General features: G+C 43.0%; 1 protein-coding gene and 1 pseudogene across 1 annotated transcript in view; one reads left to right on the top strand and one right to left on the bottom strand.

Moving 5' to 3' along the window:
- The window catches only part of Cdk19 (cyclin dependent kinase 19), a 143314-nt gene extending 116374 nt beyond the window's left edge, over nucleotides 1-26940 (bottom strand). The window contains exon 1 of the mRNA XM_041653528.1: nucleotides 26420-26940. Within this exon, the coding sequence (XP_041509462.1) occupies nucleotides 26420-26547 (128 nt within the window). The 5' untranslated portion in view covers nucleotides 26548-26940. The remainder of the gene's footprint in view (nucleotides 1-26419) is intronic.
- LOC121449226 lies at nucleotides 63-824 on the top strand (annotated as a pseudogene).
- Nucleotides 26941-27489: the final 549 nt, after the last annotated feature.

Below are 27489 nucleotides of genomic sequence, written 5' to 3'. Positions count from 1 at the left end.
CTGGGAGCACCCCAGTTGCAAGTATTAACGAAAACATCCATAGGAGTGCAGGAACTTTCACAATGCAATCTGAAGTCAAGGATGGAGAAGAGGAGAAAGCCTACAAACTGCCTTCAAGAAATTAAGAGTGGACATGTCGGGGGTCCATCGTGTCTCGTCTATTGGAGGTGGCACACATGTCAGAGCATCAGAACAGCAACAGATGACAGCAAACCTAAATCCACGTGAGCAGAGAGAACCTGGCGTCGTCCTTCATCCTCCCAAGTTCAGCATCTGCTCCCAGCAGCCAGCTCAAGCACAGAAGCCAGACTGAGACACCCAAAGGCAGTAGTGGGTTAGGGATTTCAAGCCCCAAAGAGGTCAACACAGGAGAGACCTCGGGGGCAGGCACTGAGTCTCTGGGAAGTTAGGTTCCAAGGCTCCCGTCAGTGAGTAAAAAGAAGAGCCCTCTGATGGAGCCCTCTGGTGTGACCCAAGTCTCCCTAGAAAGTCTTCTGACTTCTGGTCTGTTTCCAAGCTAAGCCAGGGCAAGCCATGTGTGTGTGTGTGTAGGCAAGGAGTGCCAGTGCAAGAGATGGCATGATATGGAAGTGTATTCCTTTTCAGCTCTGCAGACTGTCCCTCCTGTGGCCCTAGAACGAAGATCACTTGAGGACTACTCCCCATCACTGCACACCAGAACTCTGTCTGGCTCACCTAGATCCTGTTCCGAGCAAACTCGTCTCTGTGGATGATGTGGCTGTTGAGGACGATCAGGCCACATGGAGTATTGCTCTTATATCCCTAAGAAAATGTCCCACATGGCAGAGATGATGGACACCTGATAACAAGAAGCTGATCTTCTCATGTGCTTTAAGCCAATGAAGGGTTGTCAAAGGTTTAGCTACGGCAGACCTGGTGGTCACTCTGGGAGAAGGCATCTCTCTGCTCATGGCGCTTGCAATGAATCTTCTCTTGGCATCTCAGTTCATCTTCATTCCGTCAGTTTACTGAGTTCTTATGTACCACTAAGTCAAGCAGGCCAAAGAGTCTCTCCTAAAACTGTTCCGAGGGCTGAAGAAACCATGACTGCAGACTGGCAGCAATGGGGACCTGTGAGGCAGTGGCAGCCAGGAGACCCCAGTGTGTTACTGCAACTCAACACTCGTGTGGTAGATGCCGGGCCACCAACAGCAGAGCTTTTAAGACGCATTCAAATTGTCTTTGGTTTAACACAGATTTGTGTCATTAAAAGTTTCTTATGTCATTCTTGAGTAAGGTTTAGATTCAGTTTGAATAAACCAGTGGCCTGCCCCATATTTGAGGGAGTAATTATCCTTACTATCACTAAAACCCTGCTGGTACTGTTTTAAACACACACACAGGAAGGGAGCAAACGCAGAGGGAAAGGGGGCGTAAACTAGGAAGCTGCAGCTATTCCAAGAGCAAGCTTTAGCTCTGAGGTGATACTAAAATGAGAAAGCAGCTAGGCAGGATGGGGGAAAGGAACTCTGCTCCAGTACGGTAAAACAAAAAGAACCAGGGAACATACTTTGAGAAACTACTCCTATAAAATATTAAATATTTAATCAGGTTAAAAATTATCTATTTGTTTCACTTTCCTAGTAACAGACATTTTCTTAAAACCTCCAAGATTTAAGGCCAGTGTTAAGTTACATAGTGAGACTTAGTCACCAAACAAAAAGTGGGAGGGGAAAACAACCTCCAAAATATATTTACTAGCTATTAGAGATATGATCCCATTATGTAACACTCTTTTAAAGTATCACCAAATAACTAGGAAAGAAGAAAAAAAGCAATGTTTCGAACTCTGATACACCCAGGTGTGGTGGTGACACCTTTAGTCCTAGCACTCAGAGACAGAGGCAAGCAAACCTCTGTAAACTGGAGGCCAGCCTGGTCTACTAGGCAATTTCCAGGACAGCCAAGGCTGTTACACAGAGAAACCCTGTCTCTGGGAGGAGGAGGAGGAGCAGTTCAGTAAGCAAGTTTGAGTGCTCTGTCACCAATCCTGCCAACCTGAGTTCAATCCCTGAAACACATACGAAAGAGAAGTAACTTCCACAAGGTGTCTTCTGAGCAACACACACATGCCTGTAGCACATACAAGTACACAAATATGTGTACACACACGCGCATACACACATTAACAAAAAAATCCTGAAGCTGACCTAGTGGCACAGGCTATAATTCCGACATATGGAGGCGAAAGCAAACATTGCCAGTTACAAGAGCAGCCTCATCCCTCATCTACTTAGCAGACTGTCTCAAAACAAACAAAAGTCCTCGCTCCAATATTACCTCACACCCATTATGATGCCTATTATCAAAAGGAGCAGGGTATAGAGGCCCACGCATTTAATCCTAGCACTCTGGAGGTAGAGGATGGCTGATCTCTGTGACTTCTAAACCAGACTAGTAAGCTCTAGGCCATTCAGGGACATAGAGTGAGCTTTTGTCTTAAAAAGAAAAGAGAAGAAGGGAGGGAAGGGGGGAAGGAAAAAATAATAATAAGAAAACTATAGCAACTTATGACCAAAAACATAAATTTAAAAAAGTATGTGTCAATATCACTTACCCAAATGTTGCCTAGTGATGTCACAATCTGGTTCAAGCTTCTTGCTGGCCAGTCTTCTGGCTCCACCCCACTCCTCTAACCAGTCACTGAGCCTCCCCGGCCCTATCCTGTCTACCCAACAGCTACCAAAGGGACCAGAAACACAGCATCTCTCATCACTTCTGTCCTAAGGCTCCAGCTCTCACTCCCCTGCCCTCTGTGCCACCCACACTTCTGTGAGGCTATGCAGGTGCTGGATGCTGGCCACCTCTAGTAAAAGGGATTAGAGGAGCTTATCACAGTGTTTAATGGTTCCCTTTTTGCAACATATATTCCTTGTACAACCAGAAAAAAATGCCTATTTTTGTCCTGGGAACTACTGGAATCTACTCCATTTGGAATGCATTACTCTCATTCTCTGCCAGGTTAGAGGCCAAACTCTTTAGCCAGGCCCACATGGTCATCATCTCTTTTTCCTCCGCAAATGTACTGCCAACCTTCATCCTGAGTACTTACTGAATGACATTGCTTCTGTGCTTTTTTTAAAAAAGATTTATTTATTATGTAAATAGTATTCTGCCTGTATGTCTGCCTGCAGGCCAGAAGAGGGCACCAGATCTTATTATGGAGGGTTGTGAGCCACCATGTGGTTGCTGGGAACTGAATTCAGGACCCCTGGAAGAGCAGCCAGTGCTCTTAACACTGAGTCATCTCTCCAGCACGGTGGCTGGTGGCTCGTGTGTTTCAAAAGACTCTCAACTGTGTCTGTTTTGTTTCCTCTGCACACACTGCCAAAATGTAGTAAGACTCACGAGTTTGTTCCTAAACATTATGAACACTGCTAGCTCATAATGAAAACAGTCTATCTGTCTCACATCGTAGCGCTCCGTCCCAATGCAGCCTACAGTCCCATCACTAACTATACCAATCAATATGAATCCATTCTTCTCATCAGGGCAACTGATTTTCTAAAGGAGAAAGCAGGGCACTGCATTTCCTAGCCTCATGAGGTGCTATGGGAGTGGGGAAAGACAGAGTGCAGATGTCGGACACCTCCATGCAGTGGGATAGCCCATTTGAACTGTTACAAAGTTTTTCTTACCAGGTAAAAGCACAGTAACATAAAATCTGAAAATAGCAGGAATGTCTCCTCCCACACCTCTTTTAGCTTCTTTATCAAAGCTGGCTCCTTTTTTTAAAAGCATACAGTTGCTTTAGTTTAGTTTTTTCCTACTATTTAAAAAATACAATCGGGGCTGGAGAGATGGCTCAGTGGTTAAGAGCATTGCCTGCTCTTCCAAAGGACCCGAGTTCGATTCCCAGCAACCACATGGTGGCTCACAACCATCTGTAAAGAGGTCTGGCGCCCTCTTCTGGCCTTCAGGCATACACACAGACAGAAAATTGTATACATAATAAATAAATAAATATTAAAAAAAATACAATCATAAGCAAACTTCAAAGACTACATGTACCTTAGTGAAGTTTCTTTTGATTTTGTTAGATATGTCAAATCATGAAAATCAGAAACAAGACTTAGGTTGGGGAGGGGGGCATTGGCTTGGTTTTTGCAACAGGGACTTACTATGTAACCCTGGCTGGCTTAGAACTTGCCTCAAAACTTACAAAGATTACCTGCTTCTGGCTCTCATGCTGGGGTTAAAGTCAAGGGTCATGGAGCTCAGTAAGACTTTTATTTGTTTAAGTAAAAACCAAACAGTGTTGCTTTCTCACCACTACAGAACTCAGCATACACAGAAGAACTCACGGCCTATTTGTGTGTATACTGGTCCTTTATAGAAATCCTGCAAACATCTAACCTTTCTACAGAACAAATGCCTGGGGAGTGGAGACACAGCTCATGAGGCCTTTCTTGATGACTGAAATTGCTGATGACTAAAAGCCAGAAAATACCTATCACTTTATATATAAATCTTTTCACAACTTACACATACCTCACTGAAACCAAAGGCTTAGACATCACCCTAACCCTGAGGTGGCACAGGTTTTGCAGCTTTTATTCGAAAGCGTGCTAAGACTGTGTTTGCCGATACCTATTTTAAAACAGTACACTTTTCTAGGTATTTCCCCTCCACAAAAAACAGTGCATAGAGTTTAACAGTAGCAGCAGAGCTTCTTTCTGTTGTTTTGTTTTTCGAACAGGGTTTCTCTATGTATCAGTCCTGGCTGGCATGCTGTAGACCAGACTGGCCTCGAACTCACAGAGATCTGCCTGCCTCTGCCTTCCAAGTGCTGGGATTAAAGGCATGTGCCATGCCGCACCACGCCACACCACGCCACCCCACCCCCAAGAAGCAGAGCTTCTGCCAGGTGTTTTAAATTCTTCCCATGGATTACCTCATGCCCTCCCAACAGCCCCACAAGGTAGACACTAGTATACATTTTCCCAATGAAGAAAACAAAGACACAGCGTTAATTTGTCTGAGTCATTCGCCTAAGGAGTATAATCAGATTTATAAATCTATACAGTTTAAATTAAAAGCACAATCTTAGCCACGATATAACGCTTACTGAAGGGAAGAAGAGTAGGGCACCCAAAAGATAATCAATAGACAAATGAAGACATTTAACAGTCCCACAATAAAATACTGATAAAAACAGCAAAAGACCACCTAATAACAGAGAGAGGCCAAAAGCAAAGGTAGGCAAGGACAAAGAGAGGGGGCAGCATCCTACTCTGATAGGAGCTTAACAGTCTGGCTCAACTTTGTGGAGATCAGAGGGCAAGCTCAAGCTCCCCCCTTGTCTGAAGTGGGTCTCTTCTGTTGGACACTGCATGCCAGGTGAACTGCCCTGGGTCTCCTGGGGGTCTGTCTCCACCACCCATCTGACTGCAGAAGCACTAGGTTATAAACTAAAGCCGCCACATCTGGCCTTCTACCCAGGCCCTGGGAACTGAACTCAGGTCCTCGTGCTCGCACAGCAATCAGCTGACCCGCTGGATCTCTACAGCCCGACTCAACCCTTCTGAAGAATGTGGTACTCTCACCCTGTGATCTAACAACTATACATCCATCTCTTTACGTATAAAATTCCAAATATTAAATAATAAAGCAGGCTTAAGGCCTCAGTGTCTATGACCTCAGGCAGAATCTCACTCTTCGTGCAGGCACCTGGGAATTTCGGAAATGAGGCTGTTAACAGTGACTACACCCTAGCGACCTGCATCCCCTTGCTGCAGTGCGCCCTTACCAAATGTGACCCTGTGAGGTGCACCTCAGCAACCACTTCGTGACTTCGTTCCGTTTTCTTAGCAGTAATGACTTCAGAAATCAACAAAATTCTACATATGACTTTTATAAAGACAACAAAGTGCTATTCTCCCTTGAAAAGTCCATATGCACCTAGCCATGTCTTATTCTTTCCCTAAATACTCTTTTCTGTTAGCCCCTGTGCTTAATAAGATCTGTTTAAAATGGCTTTTCATAAACTCCCAACTTTGCCTTATACTGGCTCATCCTGAACTTCTTTCCACACTGATGCCATGGTAACGTAGGTGCTAGAGAGCTGGCTCCACGGCCTGGTTGAAAGCCGTGTGCACAACTTGGCTGACACAGCCCCTTTTCCTCATCCTGTCTATGATGGAGGCACAACAATCATTTAGAACAGCTATAGCAGAGGTTCTCAACCTGCGGGTCTCAACCGACCCTTTCACAGGGATCACATATCAGATATTTCCAGTAGGAGTCGTTAACAGTAACAGAATTAGTTATGAAATAGCAATGAAGCCGGGTGGTGGTGGCACATGCAGAGGCAGAGGCAGGTGGATCTCTCTGAGTTCGAGGCCAGCCTGGTCTACAAGAGCTAGTTCCAGGACAGGAACCAAAAGCTATGGAGAAACCCTGTCTCGAAAAGCCAAAATAAAAAGAGCAATGAAATAATTTATGGTTGGTTATTAAAGGGTCCCAAGTAACACTAGGAAGGTTGAGAACCAATGACCTAGACAGAAGCCACAGAACAGACAGAAGGAGCTGAACACTTGATAATATACTCAAGTAATCAAAAACTATCCCTGGACTTTTTGTTCCAATAAAAAAAATCAAATTTCTTATTTCTCTTTTTGTTTGTTTGCTTTTTTATTTTTTATTTTTATTTTTTTAATTTATTTATTTACTTATTATGTATACAATATTCTGTTTGTGTATATGCCTGCAGGCCAGAAGAGGGCACCAGACCTCATTACAGATGGTTGTGAGCCACCATGTGGTTGCTGGGAATTGAACTAAGGACCTTTGGAAGAGCAGGCAATGCTCTTAACCACTGAGCCATCTCTCCAGCCCCCTTTATTTTTTATTTTTAGACAGGGTCTCACAGTGTAGCTCTGACTGTCCTGGAACTCACTATGTAGACCACCAGGCTGGTTTCGAACTCACATAGATACACCTGTCTCTGCCTCCCAAACACTAGGATTAAAGACATGTGCAACTATACCTGGCCCTTATTTTTTCACAATGATAATGATCAGGTTTTCTTCTACAAGAAGTCAAAATGAGAGCTCTACACACCTAAGTGTCTTTGTGTATGCTCTCTGCTCATTTTAAGGAAAGCTGGATGGCTTCTGCCCTCTATTCCTTAGCAAGAAATTCTGTTTAATGCTGCTAACAAGTTCTACATCAAACACAATATGGAACACTATTTCTTCTCCGTTCATGCTGGAGAGTTTCTTCTCACCTTGACACTAGCTAGAGTCAACTGGGAAATGGGCCTCTCAGTTGAGAACCGATCTCTATCAGACTGCCCATAGGCAAGCTTGTGGGGTATTCTCTTCATTAATGACTGCCGTGGGAGAGCCCAGGCAGTGTGGGCAGTGCCACCCCGGGCAGGCTGCCCCGAGGTGTGTAATAAGAACGCATACTGGGCAAGGCATAGGGGGCAAGCCAATAAGCAGTGTTCCTCCATGGTAGCTGCTTCAGCTCCTGCTGTGGCTTCTCTCAGCTATGGGGCTGTGACAGACACTTAAGCCCCTAAACAAGCCCTTTCCTCTCCATGTTGATTCTGGTCATGGTGTTTATCGCAACAACAGAAAGCCAACAAGAACACCATTTTCCTGAATGGTACAGCATGTATCTTTGAAACTTTTCCTTCATTCTAAGATAAGTAACAGCAGGAATACAGGCTAGCCAGAAAGCTGTCAGATTCTTAACTGACTGCATTTCTGAATATGACTTTTAATATAAAAGTAGAAAACTGTAGGTGAAAAGACTATATAAATGCATTCCTTTACATGGGGGAACTGCTGCAAGAAATCTGCGACTGTGTAACAGCCAGGAGACGTTACCAACTGTAAAACAAAGATCAGTACAACATGTAACAGCCTGAAGATGTTACCAACTGTAAAGATCAGTACAACAGGAACCTCCACCACAAACTCCAACTCCAAAGAGCTAGACCACAGGGCCACCAGCTCTCAATCGCAGACTAAAACAGAGACAGTTTCATATGTAAAATATACCGCATAACCGAGGGGCTCAAGACGGGTCAGCAGGTAAGCCTGCTGCCACTCACGCCTCACAGCCCGAGCTCAGTTCAATTCTTGGAACCCAAGGGAGAAGAGAACTGAGTCCTGAAATTGTCCTGATATCCATACCCATTCAGAAGCAAGTATGTGCCAGCTCGAACACTCGCTCTCGCGCGCTCTCGCTCTCTCTCTCTCTCTCTCCTTCTCTCCTCTTTCACACACGCACACACACACACACACACACACACACACACATACACACACACACAAAGAATTGAAATGAAGCCAGGTGTAGTAATGCACCCTTTAGTCTCAGCACTCAGGAGGCAGAGGCAGAAGGATCTTTGTGAGTTTGAGGCCAACCTGGTCTACAGAATGAGTTCCAGGACAGCCAGGACTGTTTTACACAGAGAAACCCTGTCTCAAAATAAATAAATAAATAAATTAGAGACACTTTCATATACTGTTAGTGGCAGTGCATGAGATTATTTATAAATTTGGAAATAGCTATCAAAAGCTTTAAAACTTACAGCATTTGGCACAATAAATCAATTTATATCACTATGGAGTGGGGGAGGAATCACACATGGACCAAAACATAGAAGAATGAAGAAATGAGTAATTATTAGTTTGAAATATAAAGAAACTTTAAATGTTGGGCTTCAGGTATGGCTCAGCTGGTATGTTGCTGCTGAAAACTCTGGGTTCAATCCCCAGCACCACATTATTTGGGCAAGTACCTTAGTGCAGGCACTGAGAGGTGGAGGCAGGAGGATCAGAAATTTAAGGTAGTCCTCTTCAGCTACAGAGGTAGACAAAAACTAGATTTTGCCTTTTAAGGCAGAAAGTCTCTAAATGCCCAACAAGTAAAAAAAGAGTAAAAGTTCTGTATACTGTATAGTAAAAAAAAAGATATCTATTGAATATGGAAAACTAAGTAGCCAATAAGCACTGACCATATCTAGGTAAAGGATTGCCACTATTCACAAGCTAGGATCTTAGCAATCTGTTCAGTCCTTAGGTAAAAAGTAACAATTCCCTTTAAGAAGTACTTAGATGAGGCAACTTACTAAGAGTTTCTGCCTAAGCAAAATATATTTGAATATTAATAAAATACTCGTATGTTGAAATAAGAAATAAAGCTGGGCAGTGGTGGCACACGCCTTTACTCCAGCACTCAGAGCAGAGGCAGGCAGATCTCTGGTCTACAGAGCAAGCTCCAGGACAGCTAAGGCTACACAGAGAAACCCTGTTAGGGAAGGAGGGAGGGAGGGAAAGAGGGAGGGAGGGAAGGAGGGAGGGAGGGAGGGAAAGAGAAGGGATGGGAGGAAAGGGAAAGGAAGAGAAGGGAGGGGACGGGGGAGGGAGGGAGCTGTCTCTCCCCTCCCCAACCTAACAATACTTAAAAGAATTCTTGGAATCAGACTCAGTATCTCCAGTCTTCTTTCCTGCTCCACATCATTTCTTTTGCAAACCAGTTGCTTTTTTATCTGTAGCAGCATTTCATTGAGGATCAGAAAAGCAAAACAGCCAGCCACTCACTCTTACCTTTACCTCAGTTCAAAAAGGAAGATCCTGCCTCCAGGAATCTCAGAATGAGATTGTGTCTGAGAGCTGTCTCCTCCCGTTTTAATAATCCTCTCTATTTCTGAGATTAAGGGCATGTACCACTACCGCCTGGTTTCTATAGCAGGCTGGTGTGGCTACTGGGACTAAAGTTGTGTGTTATTGCTGCCTTGTCTGTAAGGCTGGCCAGTGTGGCTGTTTTACTCTCTGATCCTCAGGCAAGTTTTATTTATTAAAATACAAATGAAATGTCACTACATTTATCACAATAAGCTAAACATCTAGGTTCCCAACATCATGACATCAAAACCAGAGTCCTAAAAGGCACAACCTAAAAGAGAAGATGCCAACGATTCAGAGCTAGTAGTTCTGACAGATGAGTTTCTCTCAGAAATCCAAATGTCCACAGTGCCCTAAGTAAATCTTCTGTGGTACTCCAGGGAATCTCTAAGATCAATTCTGTAACATCCTAGGCCTAGCACTGAAAAGGACTGAAGCAGGAGCCAGAGAGATGGCTCAGTACTTAAGAGCACTAAGTGCTCTTCCAGAAAGACCAGGGTTCAAGTCCCAGTACCTACATGGTAGCTCACAACTGTCTGTAAATCCAGTTCCAGGAGATCCTCAGACTCTGTGAGTACCAGGCCTGCATGTGGTGCACAGACATACATGCAAGGAAAACACTCATGCATATAAAATCAAATAAAAATATTAAAAGAGAGAGAGAGAGACTAACAGGAGAATCACCAAGTTTGAAGCAGCCTGGTATACCTGATGAGACCTTGTCTCAAAAGAGAAAAAATTTAAACATTATGTACAAGCAATTAAAGAGAATAATTACAAACCTTTAAAATGTTATAATCAAAAGAACTCAATTTAATAGGAAAAAGACTTCTATAGACATTTCTTCGAAGATATATAAATAAATGATCAGTAAGTACATGAAAAGATGATAAAAATCTATGGGAAAACCATTTCCACTAGAATAGTTACAGTATTTTTAAAGAACAGAGGACAGGTTTGCTGAGATGATTCAGGAGGTAGAAGCACTTACTGAACAAATTTAGTGACTTAATTTCATCTTCAGGACCCATTTAAAGGAGGAAGAGGAGAATCAGCTCGGGCCCAGAAACATGACATGGCACTTCATGCAGACATGAGCATTCACGTCTGTGCTTGTGTCTGTATACACACACACACACACACACACACACACACACACACACACAAAGTTCTTACAATGAACAGAGACTAATAAGTAATAGTAAAACACAGAAGTAGTAAGTCAACCATGCTCCTGCACATATACTGGACTCAGGGAGTTATTCAGAGAGACAGACAGACATGGGGACAGAGACCAAAAAGATATGAAGCTGACGAGGTGATTTGGGAAAACACGAGAGGAGAAGGAAGTTAAAACAGATACAAAATACACTGAATGCATGTATAAAACTCAAAGACTAAAATATTTTTTAAAGACAAATTGAACATAAACACTAGGTAAAAATGTACAATGGTGCACCCAATGTGCAACGCATTTTGTCAAATCCTCATAAAGTTCTATATTGGAATTACCATATGTCTGAGCAATTCTACTTTCTAGGTATATGCTCGAACAGATGAAGACATATGTTCAAACAAAAATATGTATACATATTTACATTATTCTTAAATGCCAAAAAAGTAAAGAGAACAAATTTTCATTAATGGATAAACAAAATGTGGCTGTATTATTACTCACCCACAAAAGGAAATATTAGTACATGCTGCCACATGGTATACCTTGAAAATAAGCTGAGTTAAGTAGGTCAGCCATAAAAGGCCAGATTGTTTATCATTCACTGACAGAAGGCAGATAGCACTTGCCAGAATTGAGAGCAGATAACAAATAAGGACTCCCAAGGTCCAGGGCTGCTTTGGGGATGAGCATCTTCTGGAATTAGGCAGTAGTATTTTATAAAACTCTGTAAACATTCTAAAGCACACTGAATTGGATCTTTTTTTTCCTTAATTGAGACGGGGTCTGGCCTGGAACTTGCCATGTAGACCAGACTTAAACTTTTTTTTTTTTTTTTGGTTTTTTTTTTTTTTTTTGGTTTTTCGAGACAGGGTTTCTCTGTGGCTTTGGAGCCTGTCCTGGAACTAGCTCTGTAGACCAGGCTGGTCTCGAACTCACAGAGATCCGCCTGCCTCTGCCTCCCGAGTGCTGAGATTAAAGGCATGCGCCACCATCGCCCAGCCAGACTTAAACTTAAAGGTCCACCTGCTTCTGCCTCCCGAGGGCTACTAGCTAGGATTAAAGGCATGCACCAACCACCCAACTTTTCTTCTCTTCTTCTTTTTATTTTTTGATTTATATTTTTTCAATTGTGTATTCATGGGTATGTGCACAAGCGTGAAGGTGTTCATGGAGGCCAGAGACTTCAGAGCCCCTAAAGCTTGAGTTACAGACAGCTAACTGTAAGCCCCCAAAAGTGGGTGCTAGGAACCAGATACAGATGCTGGGAACCAAATTCAGGTTCTCTACAGGAACAGTATGCACTTCTTCTAACTGAATAGGCATTTCTCCACCCCTCTATCAAAAATTTTCCCCTGAAATAGGGTTTCAATATTTAGCCCAGGTCTCAAAACCCTGAGTTCAAGTGATCTTCCTGCCTCAGTCTCCCAAGTAGCTACACAGAATTTTATGTATAATTATTTTTAAAACACACTGTAAGAAAATAGACCAAAATACTAGTAGTACTTACTCTGAGTGCTCACATGTAATCTGCCTTCCTTGTTTGGTCTTGGCAGGTCACTTCGCCTTGCTAGGTGACCCGGCAGGACTCCATCTCCCAGTCTCAAGCCCTGAATTCCGAGAGTACAGGTGTGCACTATCACACTCAACTATATTCTTCGTGATTTTTCTAAAAATCCCTAGCTTTCCTTACTGTCGTTTTCATATACTGGTTTTTATAATATGCAAATTAATACATTTATGATAGTTTAAACTTTCCTAAGAGACAAGGTTTTGGTATGTTGCCCAGGCTGGCACAGAACTCCAGACCGAAGTTAGCCTCCTCCTCAGCCCGTAGACTAGCTGGAACTTCAAGCGCACGTGCTTCAAACAAAGGGCTTTGCTTTCTCCAATAAAGAAATTTACATGTTGTTCTTTTTAAAACAAAAAGGGTTTATGAAATCTTGGAGAATTTCATACACTGTGTTTTGATGTGTATTTCCCCGCCCAATTCCTCCCTCATCCACCCCCATTTTCCTACCTACCCAACTCCCTGTTCTCATTTGTTCTCCCACGGACCGAGACTGAATCCAGTTTACACTGACCAACTAACCACTCACAGGTGAGTGCCTGTCGCAAGTTGACCAACAGACCAACTTTGTACCATTAAAGACAACTGACTCCCTCTCCCCACCGCTACCAAAAGTTCCTCGGCATCTGGACTTCGTGCCCACCTCACCCTCTCCACGCTGGCATTCTGTACAGCTTGAACTTGTTCACGCCTTAGCAAGCTGCCATATTGTTCTGCATCCCTATGTACAAATACAAACGTCTTGGTATGTACAGAAAGCAGGTTCCTTCAAGTAATTCATTGCCTCTGCTCTTCTAATCACACATCTGTAAAACATCTTATCAATTTTAAGTGGGAAATACATAGCAAATATATCTTCCAAAATATTCCCCAAATGTGAATCCCTGGGTTGAACCCCTCCATGCCTTGTAAACTGTTATTAGTAATTTGTTCTGTATATTACATCCTGGTGTTGCAAACAGACTATACCTCCCATTTGCCTTTGTGTTATATCTGTGCCACAATACTTGGTTCACGGAAGGAATCAAGTGGACTGCAGTAAAGTTCTAATTAAATTAGTTGACACAAATGGAAGAACGATTACAAGGAATAATGCATCCACAGGCAGAAGGCAGACAGAGAATGGATACCCTGACTGGCAAAAACAGGACTAGCTCTGTAGATGGGCTGGTGGACGGAAATGTGGACAGGCGGAGACCACTCAGAAACTCCTACCAGAGGAATTTCTATCATTTCTATCACAGGAGTTTTGTAACATGACTGTCTTTACTATGTGATGTAACCCTTCACTACTGTGCCAGTCCTTTCTATCATGACACCTGTTTAACACGACCCGCCTCTACTGCCCCACCTTTTCTGGATGTGCAGGGGATTAAACAAAACTGTCCCCTCCTTGTTAGTCATTTAAACAAGAAAACTTTTAGAAAATACAAAGATCTAATTTGCAGGAAGCACAGCACTTAAACAGGCGTAATTCAGCCACTCAAAGGCCCTAGATATTAGTAAGTGAAATACATATATCTCTGAAAGTTAAATAGAAAAACATTCCTACTGTCTTAGTGTAGCATCAGATTATAAGAAAACCTAAGAAGGAAAAAAGAAAAATATATGGCAATAAAAGATAAAAAGAGATCTACTGAAGAATTCCTTAACTGGCAGCATATGCCTTGAAGCCCAGCATTCGAGAGACAGAGACAATTGGATCTCTGCATCCTGGATAGCTTGTGGACACCTAGTGAATTTCAGGCCAGTCAGGGCTAAATAATGAGACCCTGTCTCAAAATACTAAACAAATGAAACCCAACAACATAAGAAAAGAATTCCTAGCAGAGGTAAAGAATGTTTGCAGGCCAACTAGCCTAGCCTGTGCTGTACAGCAGTAGAAGGAAACATCCTCAGCAAGTGGAAGAGAGCATGTTCCCGAAAACTGTTCTCTAACCTCCACATGCAAGCCATGTATGTCATGAGCATTCTCAGTCCTCACACCACCAGCGCTCTCTCTCATACACACACATACACACACACAACACACCTAAAAATTTATTTAAAAGCTACTTATGAAAAAAATTAAAGAACTGCTTATAGTGCAACAAGACACTGGAAACTCTTAAAACAGAAGTTCAGAATCTTGAATTTAGTCATAATAAATAAGATTCCAGGCCCCACTAAAGACCAAATTGGTAACCTGGGAAATTAAAGGAAAAATCTCTAATACAGAAGTGTGAGGACTGAATACTGACAACGAATTCAAAAGGCACTGAAGGAAGAGTCAAGAAAGAAGAGAATGCTGGTAACACATAAACGTGAAGAAGAAAACATGAAGAAACAATCCAATCAGTAGCAGGACACAAGAATTCTCCCTGTAATCTCAGCACTTAGGGGGTAGAGGAGGCCAAATGAGCAGCTGACGACCGCCCTTGGCCAAACAGCAGGCCGGAGGCCACCTGAGCTACTCGAGCCCGTCTGAAACAGCACTCAATGTCCCCCTCGTATTCACAAACAAAAGAAGGGGCTCATGAAAGGCTCCCTAACCAGAGCGGAAGATGAGAAGCGCAAGACTAAAACTGCTCATTACAAATTTAACCTCTCGAGTTCAAATGAGTGCCGAGTCATCAACCCAATAAGAAACAGCACTACAGACACCGGAGGCAAGGCAGATGGGAAGATTCCGGCCTTCCAGACATCTCTAAGTGGCAGAGTCATAAATAACTGAAAATTTCTTAAAGAATAAAAACAGGAGAGGGCATTAGGAGGAGTGGAGGGAGGGGAGGCTAAGGTCAGGATATAATGTATAAGAGAAGAATAAATAACATACATGAATAAAAAAAGTTTCAAGTAAATGTCCCATGGATGACGTATTCTAAAAAACAAAGCAGTAGTTTTGTACTAGAAAAAAATTTTAATAACTAATAATTCTAAAATTTCTACACACAGCCAAATTTGTCAACCAAGTATGAAAATAAAGTACATTTTTACACATATAAGAACTTAGAATATCTACAACCTAAAGCACACAGGCGTGAGTGCACACACAAAGAAGGGTAACAAAGTTTTAATTAAAGTTATACTGCTAAAGGCTGGGATAGCAGCTCAATGTAGTTATCAACATTGCACGATGTCTTAGGCTTTTTTAATCATCATATTTATTTACGTATTTATTGTGTATGGGTGTGGCTATGCATGTACCACACACATGCATGGAAGTCAAAAGATTCAATGTCTCTTCCCACCTTGTGGCTTAGCCACAAGAACTTCTACCAGCCAAGACATCTCAGTGGCACTCCAAAGCCTTAGGTCTGATCCCCAGCAACAGAATAAAATAAGAGGGTTAACAGTATTGTTTACTTCTGAGAAGCGATTTTACATTTCATGTACAACTGCACTGTTGAAAGTTTGGTTTTCACTATATACAGCTATATTTAATAATTTAAAAAAATAAAAGTAAAAGTATTTCCACTAAAATATCAACAAACAACACTGGTTCTGTACATTTTCCTATTAGTCATGCGTGACTGCATAATGAAATTTCAACCAATGATAAATCACACATACTGGTGGTCCCATAACACAATGGAGCTGACAACTTCCTATTACCTAGGGACACCACAGTAGTGCAGTTGAGCACGGCATGGCACAGCACAGACTCAAGGCAAAGTCTATCAAAGATATGTGTGAATATTTAACATCACGACCAGTGGTTTTCAACCTGTGGGTCACGACTCCCTTGGGGTTGAACAACCCTTTCACAGAAGACACCCAAGACCATCAGAAAACACATGTTTACAGGACTCATAACAGTAGCAAAATTACAGTCATGACATGGCAAGGAAAATATAAATTTATGGCTGGGGTAATTTACAACATGAGGAGCTGTATTAAAGGGTTGCAGCATTAGGAAGGCTGAGACCCACTGGCCTAGACAGACAGTTCTTAGTTGCTGGAAAACTGGATTAAAACTTTTACACACCAAGTGGACTCATTATAGGTTTTTTGCTGGAAAGTTTTTTACTGGTTGGTGGTGGTAAGGACAGTTGTTGAGAAACAAGCAGCACGTTGCTCAGTAACGCAGACTGTCCTTGAACTGAGGATCCTCCTCCACCACCTGAGTGCTGGGCTAACAGGCCATTATTACCACAGAGCACTCTTATTTTTGAAATGACTGTGAAATAAACTCAAGGGGCAGGGGCAGACATGGCTCAGGCTAAAGGTGCTCACCCCAAGCCTGACAACCTGAGTTCAAGCTCAGCATCCACATGAGAGAAAGGACACAAGAAAGGACACATCCAAGTTGTTCTCTGACCCCCACATATGCACCATGGCACATGTGCTCACAGTCACACACACACACACACACACACACACACACACAATTCTTTAAGGGGTCACGGGGGGGAGGGGTGCTAGAACAATGACTCAGCAGTTCAAGGGAGCTTGCTGATGCTCTCCCCAAAGACCTATGTCGGGTAGCTCAGAAGCACCTGGCACTCCAGCTCCACCGAGCTCCAGGTCTTCTTCTAGTCTCAAGGGCACCTACACACGCAGCATATATACATACAAATCAGATAAACCCTTAAAAAAAGGAAAAGCTAAATATGCTCACCAGCAACTCAAAAGCTGCATGCAGCATCACTGCTTTTCTCAAAAGTTAGCTTACTTTTTCATTTTGCGTGTAAAAAATGTTTTTTCTTTCTTGCAGGGCTGGGAACCAAACCCAGAACCTCAAGTAGGCATGCCAAAAGCTCTGGGGCTTGGCCAGCATTCCTGTCCTGCGGTGTGATTACTGCTACTGTCTCTCTAAAGTGACTTAAAGCACTGAGGAAAGCCAATGCTTTTAAGCTTCCATGCGATGTTTACATGACTTTCTTTGAAATGTTCTATGTACCTACCTATGGGCTGCTAAACAAAGGATCCCAAGGCTGTGCAAACATCGCACCTCAACAACACGGGGCAAACTTCATGTGGTCCTTATGCAGTTGAGGATTATGGTAAACCCATATGTACAAGGGGCACAGCAAACATAAATTTAAAGCTGTGTTTGGAACACAGTATTGTATTATAAACTACTCTTTTCTATGCATTTAAAGTCTCTACAAGAAAGCTGTGCTTTTCCTGTAGTAAGACTTACTATATTTGTTTGATCCCCCAGTACCATAAGAGAGGACTTACTATATTTGAAATTAAGGATATTTTATGAGAATATCAATTATCTGGGGACTTTAAAAATTTTTATTTCTCTGCTCGCCTGTAGAACTCAAACCTCAATTTAAAAAATTGACTGCTGCACACCCGTATTCTGAATTACATCCTGTCACCTCCCTTGAGGCTCTCTTTTATCCTGCATGGTGCATGCTCCAAACAGCTATTCCAGGAAGTGTCGGACTCTCGGCTATTTATACATGGACAAAATCTTTAAAATAGCATCATCGGCTAACTCTGCGTGGTTCCAGACCAAAAACACTATTTTTAAGAAATGGCTGAGTTAGTTACTTAACTTTAAAATGAACTCTAAAAATAGAATTTCTTGTCACTCTATTTTAGCACCAAAAGGGAGTACTAACATTGCATAGCCTCAACACCAAAACAACAAGTTCATCTCTTACAAACACCGAGGTGGGGTGATCTTTGGGTTTGGGGTTTGTTTGTTTGTTTGTTTGTTTTTGAGACAAATTCTCAACTACACAGCTCTGGTTGGCCTGGAACTTGTTAATATACCTGGCTGGACTCACAGAGACCCGCCTGCCTCTATGTTCCACTGCTGGGATTAAAGGTGTGTACCATACCAAGGAAAATTCAGCTTTTAAGATGCAAAAAAGGTCTAAGTACTCTTACCCTAATGATACCACCAAGAAAATGTCAAACTATTATATATTAAGTATGACTAGTCTATAGCAACATCTAACCCTGACTGTATATTATTTTTCAAAAACAGGTTCATTTATTATCATATATTAACCTATTTATCCAGTATATCAAGTCCCAAAATAAGTGACAAAAAAGTAAAAAATAAAAAAAAAAGTAAAAAATACTTCCTTCATCAATACTTACCTGCACTATATTTTAAAACTCTATGCTACTAAAACATTACCATCTAAAAGTAATGCACGTGTCCTACGGCAAGCAAACAATTCATCACTTGTCCTATGAGGATCTTTAAAGCCGCTTCTTAATCTCCAGTCTTTAGATGTGTATCTTGTACATCACAGTATTAGCAAACAATTTCAAGTCATTATTTCTAAAGGTAAAGAGTTTCTAGGAATTTAACTTCCAGCTATATTAATATGCAAAATTGCACTTAGTAGAATATTTGCTAGCGTCAGTACTAAAACAACCCTAACGTTTCATCAAGAGGGACAGTCAAAACACACCAACAAACTAGAAAACAGTAAGACTATTAACAAGCCATTCTGCACCTAAAACATGCAATGATCAATCTTCAAGTTGTAGAAGTTTAAGAAGAGAAACATACAGACCACAGCATTTATCCTATCAAATGGCCCATTTAATGTAGATACAAAAGAAAACCCATCTAGAAGCTGTCTCCAGAGAAGAAAGTGTGTGACAGGAAGATCTGTCACCCTGCCTACTTTTCATGTCCTTGGCAACTATTAAATAAGCATGTTGTTTACTTTACAAAATACTTTTTTAAAAGATCTATTTTTTATTTTCTGGGTATCAGTTTTGCCTACATGTATCTATGTGTACCACATCCATGGATGGTACCCATGAAGACCAGAAGAGTTCATGGGACACCCTGGAGCTGGAGTTACAGATGATTATGAGCCACTACGTGGGTGTTAGGAATTAAACCTGGGTCCTCTGGAAGAGTAGCAAAGTGCTCTTAACTGCTAAACCACCTCTTCCGCCCACAAAATACTTTGTTTTGAAATACTAATTAAGAATCTTAAATTCATGTCTAAGCCTGGCGCAGCTCCTTTTACAGTATCTACAACATTGGTCTTATCAATCTACTTCAGACTCAACTGTAGGTCAGCACAACTGAGAGGGCTGCACAAGATCTAAATATATCTGCTCTTTCATAAAGTTTGCTGACTACTGCTTTTATCAAAAGTCACTGAAAAATTATTTCCCTTAGGCCTCAAAAATAAAGTTTTTGAAAGTTTGTATTACAAAAAGTAAGCTATATAATATAAACCAATGTTTACCTCATTTACTAAATGCTAAAAATAATTTTTACCATAAATCTGTAACATCAAAAAAGAATTCCTAAAATATATGAGTGCTGACATTTCCTAAGCATTGCTATAAAATTGCTATTAAAAGCACAGAAGACAGAATTCACAGTCTAGCAAAAACTGGTCTGGTCGAAGAGGGAAAATGCTTACTATTTCAAAACAATTATTTTCCTTCTCAACATCTATTAAAAGAAACTGTAAGGTATGATAGATAGTATGCGCCTACAGTTCTAGCACTCTGGAGTCTGGAACAAGGAGGATGGCGAGTTCAAAAATAGCCTGGCCTCATAGCAAGCCTTTGTCCCAAAATGGAGGGAGGCAGCTTAAAGGTATAACTCCTTAGGGGAAAAAAATTATATAAACAGAGAGAGAAAGAGGGAGAGAGACTGACAGACTGACTGACTGACTAGAGCTAGAGAGCTGGGAATGTAGTAGCTACGTTGCTACTGGGTCAGCCTAGGCTTACAAAGCCTTGGCTTTGCCTCCAGCGACTACATTAACCAGGTGTTGTTGGGACTTGTGCCTACAACCCTAGCACTGAAAGGTGGGGAAGAGATCGGACGTTCAAGTTCAGGTTAGTCTAAAATCGCTGGGTCTGGTTAATGCTATAGAAATATATCTAGTCACCTCTCTCATATAACATCACCACTTCAATTTCAAACAGTCACTGGGGGGAAAATCAGGCCTATTAGTGCATGTCTTTAATCACAGCAAACAGAAGGTAGAGGCAGACGGTTCTCTGTAAGTCAAAGGCCAGCCGCATCTGCATGTAGGTTCCAAGCCAGCCAGAGCTACACAGTAAGACCCTGTCTCAAAAAACTATACATATATACAATGTATATATTGTGAGTGTATATATGTACACATGCATTATGTATGGTTTTTATGCATACATGTGTTATATACCTTATGTGCATTTATGTACTGTGTATGTATTATGTGTACAGATTGTGTGTATACTATATACACATATGTATGTGCATGTACATACATAGGTACATGCATGTATGCATGTTTTATGTATATGTGTGTATGTGTGTACACCCATATATATAATTTCAACCTGTTCTTAAGGTTAAGAGAACACGTTTTCCAATTTGTGGCACTTTTAAAAATTCAACAATTTGTGTTTGTTTCCAACAACGTCTCACTATGAGACCCAGGCTGGGCTTTGAAGCCGTGTTTCTCCTGCCTCCAGCTTCTGAGTGATGGGTGGTATTACAAGTATGTGCCACACACACAGCTAGCATAAGTTTTGATTGTGTGTGTACTCAACCCTGAAACAGACACTGAAGCTAACAATTTCTGAGAGACTGTAACATCATTTATAGTGATGCTACATCGGGAAGGAGGAAGCGACGCATAGCTGAGCTCAGTGAGTGACTACGGAAAGACTTCTGGAAGAAAGCAGAGAGATGGGTATTGAAGCATGAGCAAGAATTGGCAGATAGTGAGGATAAAGATATCGGGACAACGACAACCCCATTCTAGTTAAAATGTCAGACATCAAAGACCTAAGTCCTAGAAAACATAGTCCAGCGCTACGAAAGTGAATCAGGGAACTGGTCAGGATCTCATTGCAAATGTCTTCGATTAAGGTACTCATGAGTAGATCTGATCCTGTAGGACGTAAGAAATGTACAGTTTTCCCAAACAAAAATAAAATATGCCTGACTTAATTTTCAGGAAATGACAATGGCAGCAACCTGGATCACTGTCCACGGTGAAAAAAGACTGAAGGCAGACCCCAATCCCGCTGCCACGCACAGCGAATAATGGCCTACAGCAGCGACAGCAGAAGCAGCTAGGCACACAGTCTCTGTTGTTTGCCTTGCGCTGGGGATTGAATCTGGAGTCTTGTGCAAGCGCCGAGCATTACCCTGAATGCTGCCTCCTCCTCTGCACTCCTTTTATAAATGCCCTTTTCATGTCATTTTTTTTCCATATTTCTGGTATGGGTACATTTTTTTCTTCATGAAAGGAGTGCTCAGAATAAAATTACCAAAGCTAGAGGCAAACTGGCTTTTTTGGCTTCTCATTAGGAAGGAAAATGTACCACAAAATACAAGAATTCCTATCTAGACCGCAAGCTTCCTAAGTGCTGTGTGACAATGGGCTCAACAAACCTCTCAGAGCTCTGAGTTTCCCATGTGCAAAAAAGGGGAGTCAGACTAGACGGTCTAAAGTTCTTGACAGTTGGAAAACACTATTATCACAGAGCTAACCACTCTTCAGCCTCCAGAAGCCACCAATAAAAAGGCAAGCATGCTCATCTACCAAGAAACTGTGAAAACGCCACTCAAAATAGGCAATGCGGCTGCACCTACTATTTGCCCGTGTATACCCACAAGTACTTACATCTACTTGTGAAGGACTTCATGACACATTAAAACATCACACACCACTCATCTGAAACCTTAAGACAAAACCGAAACGTTTTCCTGTTTGTTTGTTTTTCTAGACAGGATTTCTTTGTGTAGCCTTGGCTGGCCTGGAACTCACTGTGTAGATCAGGCTGGCCTCCAACTCAAATTCCTTAAGAGCCCTGGCAGCCATTTCATTTTTAATTACCAGGGTTTTCAACCAATGGGCTGCGACCCCTTTCACAGGGGTCACATATCAGACATCCTACATATCAGATATTTACATTACAATTCATAACAGTAGCAAAATTACAGTTATGAAGCAGCAATGAAAATAATTTTATGGTTGGGGGACACCACGACATGAAGAACTGTATTAAAGGGCTGTACCATTAGGAAGGCTGAGAACCACTGAATTAAGTCCCTTTCAAAAACATGAATCAAAAACTTTGTTTTTAGTCTTGGAAATGCAACTCACATTAGGCCAAGTGTTCATACAGAACTCTACGCTGTGGCGTCGGGTTTTTCTGGCCCTTTTAATGAAAAGACATTTTAACAATATCTTTTTATTAAAAGTGTTCCTAACTAGAAAAGCATTGTCTTCAGGCTTGTCACTATAAATTTTTATGTTCAGTTTTGTTTTGTTTTTGAGACATATATAGCCAAGTATGGTCTTGAACTTGTGATCCTCCTGGCTCCACATGCTTAGGAGTTGGGATTACAAGATCAGTTCACGTGGTGTACAACCCAGAGCCTTCGGGGTGCTAGGCAAGCACTCTGCCAGTTCAGTTACATCCCCAGCACAGCCTAGAACTTTCTACTAATAAAGAAAATCTGCATGACTTCTCACTCAGACTAAAAAAATCTAAACTATCCTGGAGCTGGAAGCATAGCTCAGAGCAGACTGCATGCTTAGTAGTCTCAAGGCCCTGGATTTATCCCCAGCAAAAATAAATGTGGACCAACAAGATGGTTCAGCAGGTGAAGGCCTGATAACACTAGGAGCACAACTTGAACCCAGCCCCAGAACTAGATAGAGATAGATGAGAAGCAGGGAGCTGTCTCCTGACCTCCAGATGGACGCCAGAGTCCACACAAAATATTTCTAGTAAGTGAATTTTAGGTAAACTTGATTTTATTTTATTAGTCACTTATTTACTCTGAACGCCTCAGGGGAGAGGGCGCCCACATGCCACGGCCATAGGGGTCAGAGGACAACTTTGTGGAAATGGTTCTCTCCTTCCTCCATGTACATCCCCGTGAGCCAACTTTGGCCCCATGCTTGGCAACAGGTCCTTCTACCCGAAGTGCCATCTTGAGGGCCCAAGTCTGATTGTTTTCGTTAAAGGGAATCAATTTTTCCTTCTAAACAAACAAAAAAAAAATTAGTGAGCAAAAACTTTATTAAAGGAAAAGAAAAAACCTTGGAGGAAATAAACCCTGGTGCCATGTTGTACAGCAAAGAAACTGCATATAATCATGATATCCAACATGATCAAGTAAGCTAGAAACAAGAATTTTGAGTGTTTTTGACACATTAAATATTCAAGGAGACACCTTTACCCTGATTTAATCAGTATACAATGTATATATGGATCAAAACATCATCTAGTACCACACAAGTATGTAAATCTTTATGCACCAATTAAATATTAAAAAACCAGACACAGCTTGCATTTCTAGCCTGCTATAAATTTACACTGCATGATACAGCCTATATTAAATATCTCACTTTGAAGGACTGTGTGTAAGCTATCACTAAAGCTTAAGCAAAGGTTTTTCTACTGAGGGTTGTCTTCCATTATTCTAAAGACCTAACCATTTTTTGTTGATATATGTTATTGTGTGGATATAACCATAGAAAGTGCTATATATGCTGGAGACATTTCTCTCAAGCAGGCCCACATCTCCCTTGCTCCCTACGATAGCATCAAGCATCACTGTTTTTCCCAGAGTTTACCAAAATCAAACCTGAAAAGAGGTGAACAGTACTTCACAATGATCAGAGGGTAAAATCTTTTACTAAGCAAATCTGCACCACTGTTGAGAACCATCACCAAAACCTTCTGTTCTTTCAAACTGCTGATTAGTAATGAACATAAAACTAATCCCACCAGCAGCCCACAACAAGAGATTTGGGTGTTTAGTGTAAATCCAGGAATCTAGACCAACACTCAATCCAAGAAAAATAAGATAAATAAAACCTATCACGGTTTGTTTTACATGTGATACAGTGGTCTGAACTAGTATTTCTAAGTAGGAATTTTTTGGTTTGGGGGTTAGGGGGTTGTCTGGTTTGAGGGTTTTTTATTTTGTTTTGTCTCTCAAGACAGACTTTCTCTGTGTAGCCCTGGCAGTTCTGAAACACGACCTGTAGACCTAGTTGGCCTCAAACTCAAAAAGATTTGCCTGCCTCTGCCTATAAATCATTTGTTATTGTTGTTGCTGCTGTTTTTAAATTCTACCTTGAACATACAACTGACCTTATTTTATTTATCTGATTTATCAATTTTACTCAAGGAAAAAGTGTATTTAAATCAGGATCTTTGTTAGAGAGACATAATGGAAAACACGTAGAAGCAGGCGGGCAATGGGTTTTGTTGCAAGTTCCGTCATTCAATGAAATTCAAAATCAGAATATTTTTAAATTTTCTCAAAGTTTCCAGGCAAAAATAAAAATATTTTAAATTAAAACTATTTTTAATTCTAGATGAAGTGTATTACAAAGTTAGCATGGAAGGGAGGGCAGATCCACTTCAATTATTTTGTAACAATGTCCAAACAGTAGCACTGGCTTGGCTTTTCTCAAACATCCCAGGGAGGATTCCCACTGGAATACCAATTTAACCATTAGAGTGGGTACTCCAAAGACAAAGTACAAGTCAATTATAGTACCCTACAGCTCCTGGCGAGCGCTCAAGGACACATGGTAATTAAAAGAAACAACTCGTTTGGCTGAGTAGCTTGGCCTGTACAGTTGTACCTGCAACAGTAATCATCCTGGAAACCTGGACAGTACTTCTAATCTTCAGAGCACTGTATATGAAACACTTCATACGCTTATGCTTTTTTTCTCTTATAAAATTAGCATGTACACTGCCTACTTTGATGCTAGAGTTCTTTACCCAACCAATCAAATTACAGGAGTGTGAAGAAGGCACCCTAATTAGCACTTCAAATCTAAGATTGTGGTGACAACCTGCTTTTCAAAATGCTCCACTACGATCCTAAAAACTCTCTTTTGTATAGTCTGACAGTCCTTAGCGTCGGAGACTGTCTCTCCTAGTTACAGAACCCAGGGAAAAGGAATTTCTTCCGAGATGGGACCAAGGAGACAACAGGCTTTAAACCCACCATCTGTACGCCAGAAGCAGGTGCTACCCGTCCTGCTCTGGCCTGAAGAAGACATCGCGATACATTATCAAGTTTGTCTTTTACTAATAAAACAATCCATAAATGCTTCCCAAGAGATTCCTATAGCTTCCCTCAACTCCTAAGAATCTGTGGTTCAGGTCCGAGTCTGTGACTCAGTTTTCTGTGCCTGATGGTCTAGGTTCTCAATATACACTACCAAAGCTCACAGTCATTTGACAGGAGAATAAAATACTCAAGAATTCTTCTTGAATAAAAAAAAAGGGGGGGGGGGACGGATGTGGTGGAGCATGCCTTTAATCACAGTACTTGAGAGGCAGAGGCAGGAGGATCTCTGAGTTCCAGGCCAGCCAGGAGTGCACAGAGAGACCTTGTCTTAAAGGGGGGTGGGGGAATGCCTAAAATAGCCATGAGGCAGGAAAGCAGGAAAGGCAGGCACTAAAGAACACCAAACGCCTGTAGTAATCAGTTATCTCTCCATCTTCAGACAGCTGAGTTCAGGACGTTAGGACGTGGAATCGGAAGCAGGTGAGCTGTCAGTGTCAGGAAGTCCGCAGGTAAGTCACAGGGATGCTGGCTGGGTTGACAGCGCCCAGGGAGTCAGACCCCCAAGGGCCTGCTAGGACCCAAGCGCGCCGCCACCACACGGGCGGCGCCCCCGAGAGCATTCAAACAGCCGCCCCGGGAAGGCGCTGCGCCGATTGGAAGTTCCACTACGACCGTCACCAGCACAGGGCAATAGCGGTAACTCTTTAGTCAAGCCCTCCCATACCTCTGCGAGTCCCCCGGGACCAGACCTCTCAACTCCACCTCCAGGCGCGGTCTCCACCGGGTCCCGTCGCCCGCTAAAAGCACGCAGCGGCGGCGAGTCGCGGCAGGACCGACGCCCCCGACGGGGCTACGCTGTACGACTTCGAGGGGCGCGACTGGCCAGCGGGGGGCGGCAGTACAAGTGCCCCCGAGTCGGCCCCCGGACGCCGCTTCCCGACCCACGCCGCCTCGCCCCGTGGGCTCCGACCCACCCAGCCCTCCGGATCGCCGCAGCGGCGGGCCGGGCGAGCCCACTCCCCCGCCCGCGCTCTTACCCATCTTTCCGCCTCGCCTTGTAGACATGCCCGTAGGTGCCGCGTCCCACTTTGCACCCTTCGTACTCAAACAGATCCTCCACCCGCTCCCGCTCCGCCGCCAGCTTCGCCTTGAAATCATAATCCATTGTCTGCTTCCCCCATAGAGAAACCGGGACGCGGGGGCCGCCGCCACTCAGTCCCTCCGCCGCCGCCGCTCCACTTCTCCAACAGCCGCCGCTCGGGCTCGCGCGCGCCGCCCGCCGCTCCGCGGTCTGCCTTCAGCAAGGGACTCCTCGGCGGCCGAGGCAGCCACCTCCTCCGCCTCCTCCTCCTCCGCGGTGGCGGCGGAGGCTCCCGCAGGCACCCACAGTCCCGCCTCCCCCCTTCATTTCCTTGTTTTGGAACCTGGTGGGCCGCGCCGCGGCTTTCTCGAACTCATTAACAAACCAAACGGCCCGCCCCGGGGTCGCGAGGCATCCTGGGAAATGTAGTTCAAGAGACCTCGGGAGCTGCACCAGTTTCTCGAACGCGAGGAATACAGTTCCCAGGGTTCCTCGGGCCGTTTCGGCCACGCCTCCACCAGGCAAGAACGCCTGCGCACAGCCGCCGCCCCACCCCCTCAGGTAGCCGGCGACTCGCTGTTCCTGTAAACTATAGCGCGAAGTTACAACGGGCTTTCTGGAAGCCCGTGGGAGCTGTTGGGAGGGAAGCCTTTGCTCTGCTGGGAAGGAGACAACCGGCCCCGCCTCCCCTGGGCGAAGAAAGCCGGGAGCACCTCACGAGCGCCTTGCTCGGGAGCTCATTCCAGGGCATCCGGAGCCGAGGGCTGGGGTTTAGACAGTTGTACTACACATTGTTTGTTTTCTTGGGCAATCGATCTTCCTGTTGCCCCGCCCCTTGCCGCGGCTTATTGGCAGAGGCTGAAGAATGACGTCCTCTGTGGTGCGTAGGTATCTCCGGCTTTGGCTCCTTTCCCGCTCTTGATTGGTAATTGACTGTGCTCGGTTCTTCCTGATAGGTTAATCTTTTTTCTTTACGATGCAAAAACCGTTTTCAAAACCTGAACATTCAGCGGTTTCCCAGCTCTT

The sequence above is a fragment of the Microtus oregoni genome, unplaced genomic scaffold (genome assembly GCF_018167655.1).
Source record: "Microtus oregoni isolate MIOR12 unplaced genomic scaffold, Mior012 000006F_ref0000085, whole genome shotgun sequence".
NCBI classification, from domain to species: Eukaryota; Metazoa; Chordata; class Mammalia; order Rodentia; family Cricetidae; genus Microtus; species Microtus oregoni.
Note: the sequence above shows the minus strand (reverse complement) of the source record. Positions and strands in the feature narration are given on the sequence as shown.